This window comes from Sprattus sprattus (assembly GCF_963457725.1).
Source record: "Sprattus sprattus genome assembly, chromosome: 9".
In the NCBI taxonomy this organism is placed as follows: Eukaryota; Metazoa; Chordata; class Actinopteri; order Clupeiformes; family Clupeidae; genus Sprattus; species Sprattus sprattus.
In genome coordinates, this window is record NC_137928.1 from 6,135,933 (window position 1) to 6,145,248 (window position 9,316).

The 9,316-nt window shown below is 43.5% G+C and overlaps 1 protein-coding gene across 3 annotated transcripts in view; it reads left to right on the forward strand.

Annotated features, from left to right (window-relative positions):
- The first annotated feature begins 4,326 nt into the window (after nt 1–4,326).
- Nucleotides 4,327–9,316, forward strand: part of scn2b (sodium channel, voltage-gated, type II, beta) — a 15,174-nt gene continuing 10,184 nt past the window's right edge. For all 3 annotated transcript variants that reach the window (XR_013968769.1, XR_013968770.1, XM_080844463.1), the window contains exon 1: nt 4,327–4,490. Coding sequence is in view for 1 of the 3 variants with exons in the window: in XM_080844463.1 (XP_080700589.1) it covers nt 4,409–4,490 (82 nt within the window). In the remaining 2 variants the exon portion in view is untranslated. The remainder of the gene's footprint in view (nt 4,491–9,316) is intronic.

Sequence of the window (9,316 nt, forward strand, 5' to 3'; positions counted from 1 at the left end):
CCTGGGGAAAAAACCCATTGCTCCGAAAATAGACTACACACTCGAGTTGGGGTTACTTATTGTCCTTGCCCTGATAATGATTACACATTGCCAGGAACAGGCACGGGAATGTTGAAGAGCCATTGCTCTGCCCTGAAAAAGGGGCAACCCCCCCTGAAAAAAAAACTCAATTATCACATGGACTGTATGGTGAACTAAGAAGAACAGGGTCTTTATTAATAGTTATAAATAAAGCACTGAAATACAGCAATTCATTTGAGCAGGACATCATTCTGTGGAAAATATTCCAGCCAGGGGCCATCATCATACCAGTGGGCTTGAAAAGAGCGCCCTTCTTTTTTGGGGAACTTCACAATAGGACAGCAAGGCCCGAATGTATGTGAGAATTTGATAAAGGCCTGATTGTACTCAAATCTGTACACATGGATTATGCCTAACTCTCCATCTCAATAGCTTCCCTTGTTGGCATCCTGCTCTGACTGTCAGTGTCGTTTTCCCAGTCTGTTCTGTTCTCATCTGGGTCTGGCTCTGGGTCTGGCTCTGGGTCTGGCTCTGGCTCTTTGTCAGCAGTTGATGTACTTGGCTAATCATCTGTCCATAGCCACATTTCTATTCCATAAAATAGATAAATAGCTAGCAGATATGGATTGAACATGAGTAAAGTTACTCTATGCGGAAGTCAGTATATATTCACTGTATAAAGTCATCTCATCCGTAAATTGAGATGCTCTGTAGTGCTATGAGGCTGTGAGAGCAGACAGAACAGTCATAAAGATTAGTGTCTAGCTGATGATATATAAGGATGTTTGTGTTGTAACAGCAATGCGGACACTGCATGGGGAAGCCTCAGTGTACGTGGCCTGTATTAATCAATAGGGGCGTAGGCTTTTACCGCTAAGCATGCTGCTACCCCTGCTTGTATTCAGACACAGCCTGTGCCATAAGGTCCAGTCAAGTAGAATAATACTGGTTTCAGCTTTTAGCTCAAACCCATGTCTTGTTAGAGGAACTCCAATACCCAGCCCACCCATCATATCTCCCCCCAATACGTTTGCAGGGCATATTTTTAAAACAGTGACCTGCTTTTATCTATCTGTCCTGTTTCAGAATCTCCAAACGTAATGGGTTCTGTGTTTGGCTCTGCCTCCAGGTGTCCGGAGGCGGATGTGAAAAGTACTTTTTTTTCTCCTGACATCTTTACTGTGCGGGGCATCTGTTTACTGTTCAGCAGGCACCACAGTCACACACAAAAGTGTATTGGTTTTTCCGGATTCCATTAATGTAAGCTGTGCACGACTCTGGGCATTTATTGAGGCAAAAACATTTTCAAAATCAATATCCACTATCTCCTCACTACTTTATTCTTTGGATTGTTCTACATTGCTTTCAAGGTTTAGTCATATTTGTTTGTCTTTTTCTCCCCCTTTATCTTGCTGTTGGCAGTTTCAGCCCCAGTGTCCAGTTTTCTCTACAAACAAAGTAGCCCACCCTTCATCTTTTTTCATTATTTTGGCCCCACTGCTTTTTGTAGCTGGGTCTTTTCTGGCGGTGCTTGTTTTCTTCATCAAGAGAATATTTATCCCTTTTTTTCCCCATATTTTCTCGAAACCATTTTTCTTCAAATCCAAACGCCTCTTTCCACGTGTCTATGTTCCACACATTTTACTCCACAATTTTTGAATCCATTAATCTTATCATCGCCCTCTAGTTTGTGTATGTTCTCTAATTTGGACGCACCACCGCTACTATGTTTTTCCACAATGATTACCCATCTTATTTATGAATTATTATTATTTTTTAATAACCTTTGTCTAATCTCGACACTAGTGTTAAGTACAGTTTTACTTTCAGACTCTCAGCAGTTTGTTCTTGAGATTGCAGTGCTGGCTCAACACGAGCCCGACCAGAGGTCCCTCATGTCACTTGTTTTGGGAGGAGCTTTGAGGCCAGGGAATTTCCCTTGGGTGATCAGTCCCCTACTGATTCACGGGTCTAGGCACCTCAGTCGAGCAATCCCATTTTTGGCGTGGAAATTTGAGTATAACCAGTCTAAAGCCAGATCAGACGTGGTTAAATATTATCATGTTTCGTCTCCACCTCCCCCAGAAAGACAGTGGTTTCCCTTCTGTATTAGTGAAATGCATTATTATTATTATCTCACTAGAGTTGCAATGAACCTTCATTTGAAGGAACTGTGTCTATGTAACAGTACCATGAAACACTGTATACGTCATTAACCCTCCATTTAAACATCTCCAGCTTTCTTTTAAGATCCTTGGCTCTAGAATGATAATTCAAACACCCACATATGTCGTTACCTCTCTCTCTCTCTAACTCTCTCTCTCTCTGTACTGTCTTTCTACCCATTCTGTATGCACAGCGCTTTAATCAGGATGGTCTACAGCTTCCTGTTCAGTTCCCACGCAAAAGGAGCGGCCTTCCCATGGACTGGACGACTGAAGAGAGAGCAGCATCTTCTGTTGAGGAGATGACTGGAGAGAGAGCAGCATCATCTGTTGAGGAGATGGCTAAAGAGACAGCAGCATCACCTGTTGAGGAGATGACTACAGAGACAGCAACATCATATATTGAGGAGATGACTGCGTCACCTCCGGCCTCTCCACTACCCCAAACAGCTGAGGTCATTTATGAACGAATGCACTGAAATGTTTTGGCACTTTGTCGTCTAGAAATTGCCCAAATAAATGGTTCTCATTTGAAGGAAACATAATGAGACGCCATTTAGACATATTGGGCTTTTTTATTGTGCACATTAAGCAGTAATGTAACACGAAAAGTCTGGTAAAGACTTTCATTACTTCGGCAAGAATATCACTCTTTAATATTATCTTCAAACCATTACATATTGTTTGTCCTTCAAGGACAAAAAAAGAATGAGTGGTTTCACAATAAAAGGTGTCCTGCTTAAGTTATATAAAACAATGATTCTGCTGTTAAACATGTCCGAGTATGTTAGTCCATCAGTCTAAAGCATGCAGCATGAGTCATTGTGTCTGTTTTTTATCCAATCACGTCTTATCTGTTTTTTTCAGTGTGCTTGGACCCTAACCCAAAACAGTCTAACGGCAGGACAAAGCAAGCTCCAGTATAATGCTGTGACCCAGCCGATCATAGCAGTCTTAAATTGTTTGAGCGGGATACTTTGCAAAAACAGAATGAGTTGAAAGCTCACTTGATGGCTCTAATTAAAAATGTTGTCCTCATGGATCCCTGGTTGAATGTGATTTTCCCGGGACCCAGGCAATTCCTGTAGTTGACATCAACAGCGCAATACAGTAGGCCTGATCCAAGTCCTGATCCAGCTTTGTTGCTCTCTATGATCCTAAATCTTTTTATCCTAATATGTTCATCCAATCTCCAGCTACCCTGTTCCTCTCCTCCTCCTCCTCCTCCTCCTCCTCTCCTGCTCCTCTACTCCCCACTTTATCAACAACAAACCACATCTGTTTTTCTCTTCCTCCTCCTTTCCTCCTCCTCCTCTCCTGCTCCTCTTCTCCCCACTTTATCAACAACAAACCACATCTGTTTTTCTCTTCCTCCTCCTCCTCCTTTCCTCCTCCTCCTCTCCTGCTCCTCTACTCCCCACTTTATCAACAACAAACCACATCTGTTTTTCTCTTCCTCCTCCTCCTCCTCCTCCTCTCCTGCTCCTCTACTCCCCACTTTATCAACAACAAACCACTGTTTTTCTCTTCCTGTGTTTTTCCCGCCTGTCTCCTCCCCTTCTTTCTAGCATCTTCTGGGGTAACACTGGGAAGGAGAAGGAGTTCTTTCTGCATGCTTGCTGTTTAATGTTTTATTTTTTTGTGTGTTTGTTTAACAGCAACGGCTACCTCTTTTTTCCAGTCCTGCATATCACACCATGTACTCCTCTATGAAAACACAAGTTGCATGTGATGAACACAAGTTGCATGCCGACAAGTGTGTGCATAAACACGTTCACACCAAACCCAGATGGATCTCTCAGGAGGTTAATTTATAGCCTAAACTGATCATAATGTGGTCTTTTTAATACCAAAACATTGTATGTCACATTGATCTAATCTATACAATTGAATGCATTTTATAGTTAATTATTAACTGATGAATTCGTTATTACTCTAACACAACATTACAGTCATTCTTCAAACTGATTTTCTTGAAGGAGCGCAAGTGGGGAGGACAAAAAAACAATAAAGATGATGTGAAAACGCTCCTCCCCGCCCGATTTGGGAAGCTGCCCCAACCATACAATCAAACCTTTTTTTTACGGCTAGACACTGCCAGCCATATCACAGCATTGAAAATAACACATATTTTAAGACATTTATAATAATACGATCGGGAAAAGCCGGTAATTCTTTTACAGCATATATTTAGCACACGGTGACACTTGTCTCGTTGGAAAATGCCTTGTAAATCGCAATCGCGAAACAAATGCTGGACATCAGCTGACAACTTTGGCTATGTAGGACTGGTGCTTGTCTTGGGTAAGTAAACAGCAAGCAAATGATTTGTGTGACAAGAACCATTTAAAATTACCCGTTCGAGCTCGTTTTAGAAAGCGTGGTTGTTTTCTTTTTCTCCGTCTGTGTGTGTGCGTGCGTGTATGTGGTGAGGGTGGTGGATAGGTAGGTGGGTGAGAGCCACCATTCACTGGGGTGGGGGTGTCAAGATTTGCGTACAGGTTGTGAGGGTTGACGGAAAAAACACAGCTGGTGAAAAAATGGATAGGCCATCTTTAAGCTATTTGATCAACTGTCGAGGATGCCGGTTTCACGTGAATTACGTGGCCTATTTGCTAATCGGTCGTCACCAGTAGCACATCTGCATCAGGCGCGTAACATTCCTCTTTGAGAAAAGGCAATAACGCATTTCCTGTACTGTATCAACAATCGTATGATACAATTGTAATTATACAGATATGCAATCATTTACATCGATAGCGTTAATTTTGAATAGCGGGTTTGATTCAGTACATAGCCTCAATGTGCGTGAGACCACTTTCTTCCAGCTGTGCGTTCACAGCACTGATGGCGAGGCTGCGTACATATTCCTTCTGCAAAGGCAAAGCCAGTGGATGATCTACTTTGGAAGCACTTCGCCTTATCAATTTCGTCCACATAACTTTGGACAAATTAAAATATATCTGTCTAGCAAATGAATAGCAACATTCTGAAACAGAGTGCTTTATCATGTTTGAAATTCGGTGCATGTGTGTTCGGGCTACACATCGTAATAGCGGAGGCAGTCGGCATAAATATCAATGGCAATAGGCCAGTGACAGGTAGTGCCAGCCCCAGCTATGTCTCCACTCCCCAGCACTTTTCAGACCAACATGACGCCCATGCATACGTATGTTGCCCCCCAGGCTTGCAAAGGGTAGGGCCTACCGCACTGTCATTCATTTCAACCCGGTACAGGCCGTGGTGTAGTCCAGGGTATACGCAGGTATACGGAGTATACCCACTTATTTTTCAGTCAGCATTGAGTATACGCACTTCTCAAAAACAGGGTGTTTATCCTGTGCTGGATGGGCTGCTTAAAAATAAATAAGAGTATAACCACTTCTCCAAGGACCACTACACCACTGGGTACAGGCCTTTGTCGTAAGGTGTGTTTTTTCCCCCCACAGTGCTGCAGTTCACCCACCAATGCCTTTCAGGTAATCAACCTTAGTGCCTGGGAGTGCTTTTCTGTGGTTCAGGTTAATGGTAGTGTGTGTTGATGACTGAAGGTGATTTGATACCTAGGCTACTGTTACCTAGGCTACTGTCAACATGAACCAAATATTCGAGCACAAAACACCAATGGAATATATTAGAGATACGTTTGTGATATAAGAGCTAAAAACATAGCCTTGCGAACTGTAGGTGGGGGACGGTTGTGGCGCATATTGCAAAGACAAGAACAGCAATTCTAATCGTTTCTAAATGTGAATCCTCACGTTAACTTGAAAGGTCCAAATGACATCTAAGCTCATCTAAGTTTAAATAAGGCCCAATGTCGGAATTCTGGCACAGTGCCTGATAACTTTATGAGTGATGAAACGAAACCAACCGTATATTTCGCAGCAGCCAGCGAGCAAAGCCTAATGTCATGAAATTACAGGACAAACCAGTGCAAAATGCCAATTCTGATGTGGGCTGTTTGCATATTCAAAACAGAAAAACACACCCATCTCGCTGAATACATAAACATCCTCCATTTAGCCTACATACATAGCCTACATAAAACAGAAATATGCCGTTTAGGAAATGTTTTCATGTGATGACTGAACACTCTGAATATATGAAATGAAAGTCTGAATATGGAATGAAACTTGAGAATAAGGGATGGAATTATCATGCATTCGATTCTATTGTTACCGCCTTTGTCTTAAGTCCTTTCTAGCGAATGGGCATATATTCTAAATAGGGACTGTTGTGAGGGTCTCCTGTGAGGTGGAAGGCATGATTCTGCCTTAACGATTGCCTGATAAGCAGAAACTGCTTGGCCTGGGAGAGTCACTGCAATCTGACATCTGCAGTGAACAAACATCTTCGTCCGTAGAACGGTAGTGGGTACAGTTACCGGTAATATATTGGCCCATGCGATAGCTTAAAGCCAGGGTGTCAAGTATCTGTCCATTACCTTCGACTGCTGATTACATTATTGCATGCTGACTCACTCATAGTGACATACAACCTGCATCGGAATGGAATAATATCACACATCATACACAAGATGGCGCCAGTGCATTGATGACGTCAGATTTATCCATATAATATCATATGCAGGGACCATTCACCCCTGATTGCAATCTGTCAACTATGATGCAGACCATGTGTGTGTGTGTGTGTGTGTGTGTGTGTGTGTGTGTGGGTGTGTGTGTGTGTGTGTGTGTGTACAGAGCACAACATCAGAATGACCACGCTGAGTTCATTTTACATTCTAGTGTTGAAGACACTAGATGGCAAATACTTGAAGAAAGAAATATTGATCATTTAATCCATCACATATTGTAAATATATTTCATCATTGAAATAGTGATGTTTAATGAAAACACTGCCTTATTCCGAGTCATAAGATTGAACCTAATTTGCAGTAGCTGAGCCTGCAGCAGTTTCTAGGGGCGCTGCTCTGTTGTGCTAGTACTGCAGTCTGCGCCAAGCATTCACACTGAATGACTAATGCAGGCCCACAAGGCAAAAGCATTTTAGCAGAATCATCTCCCTTTCAAGCTGCACTTACATCTTAGCACCACTAGAGGGAGCAGTGTGACATAAACTGGCCCGAAGCTTTACTACTTCCAGGAAGGGAAGAAAACATTTACTAGGAAAAAAGAGAGAGGATGATAGACGATCGTATGCCTTTTTCCGTGTTATACATGTAACTTTCACTCTTCTAATGCCTTATTTCACATCAAAACACAAGTTTTAAACATCCAAAGGCCAAAAATATTACAAATTCCCTCTTCAATTCAAAGGATAACAAAACATTATTGAAGCTGCTTTAAGACACTGGTTTGTAATGATGTATGTCCCCTTCCACCAGCAGCTTTTTGTACAGTTCCAGATTTTGAACATAGGCTGGGATACGATGAACCAAATGGTAGTCAGAGTGGCCCAAAACTGAAGACTGAACAGAGAGATATGCATCTTTAAGAATTGTGTACAATCTAAATGTCATGTAGGGTTCTTTAAGAATGATGTAAAATCTAAATATCATGAAAGGTTATTTAGGATACAGACACAAGGCAGTCTTCCCCCCTCCATCTACAGCCTTGTGGCGTCAAATAAAAATTCCAATTGAGCTTTCCCGCTGCCTCGAACTCTCTGTATCTAGACACTGTGTTTTTAGACAGCCTGTGACAAAATATGTAAAGCTATGTACGCCTCCTGTCTCAGTGTGAGTCTAGACTGCAGGCCCCCCCCCCCCCCCCCATACACCTCAGCTCATGAAGCAGAACAGCACGACGACCAGAGATGAGCAGAGGGAAGAGGCAGTCTGCTGCGCAGTGTCGTGGATGACCCCATGACCCCATAACCCCAGCCCCCTCTAGGAGAGATTTGTGAGGCTGCATGCACATCAGAAAGATACAGCAGCAATCCATCAATAAGATGCTGTTGTCATCAGATCCTGCAGTAATCCGGGAGGGAGCTGCAGGACTGAGGCTACAGTTAGGGCTAGCGCCATGGTGAGGCTACGGTTAGGGCTAGCGTCATGGTGTGGCTACAGTTAGGGCTAGCGCCATGGTGATGCTACAGTTAGGGCTAGTGCCATGGTGATGCTACAGTTAGGGCTAGCGCCATGGTGTGGCTACAGTTAGGGCTAGCGCCATGGTGTGGCTACAGTAAGGGCTAGCGCCATGGTGTGGCTAGGGGTAGGGACAGGGCCATGGAGCGGCTATAGTTAGGGCCAGCGCCATGGTGAGTCTTGGGGCAGGTCTAGCGCCATGGTGAGGCAGATTGAGGGTGATTGAGTGTGTGTGTGTGTGTGTGTGTGTATGTGTGTGTACAGTAACTGTATGCTAACAGTGCTCCTGATGTGTGTGGGCAGCATGATGCCTGATGCCATCCACCTATTTTCTCTTTTGTCTTCCTCTCCTATTTGATCTTTCCCCCGTGTCCTGGAGAATGGAGTCTTCTCCAACCCTGATGATCTGGTGATGGGGCCGTACCGCTATAATGTTCTTCTTTTGACCGTTGCCAGGACCTCATACAGCCCTGTGTGTTGTATTATTCTCACTGCCTCATTGGTCACATGATCACATGATTTGACCTAGAGATATTGCACCAATCCAGGACGTGACCCCTAATGGAGTCATGTGCTGTCAGGGATGAATGATGACGACTCGGTCTGTGCATTTAGAATAAATATAGCATATAGCATCGACTCCTTAATGGTTTACAATGGCCTGCACTTCCCCACTTATCTCCTCCATTTCGTGAAAGGCGTAGGAGGCAGGTGTGTTGGCAGGAGGGCTGAAGCCCATGGGGGCTAGCCGCTAGCATCAGATGCTAGCACATGAGTTAATGTGATGGTGCGTCTGTGCCTGTGGACCTGTTTAACTTGGATTATTTGATCTAGAAGTGACTTTGAATGCAAATATACCCCCCCCCCCCCTCCCCCACCCAGTCATAATAAGCCACTGAATCAGACAAAGATAAAAATTCACATCGTCCTTCCTCTAGGTCAAGGGTCTTGTGGCAAGAGAAGAGGACGCCCTGGTCCCATTTCAGACTAAGTGTCATTATATATTAATGAAATGAGAGGTTTTCCATTTCCAGGTTTATTAGGGGGACATTTACTTAAGGTTACTAACATGTAGTAA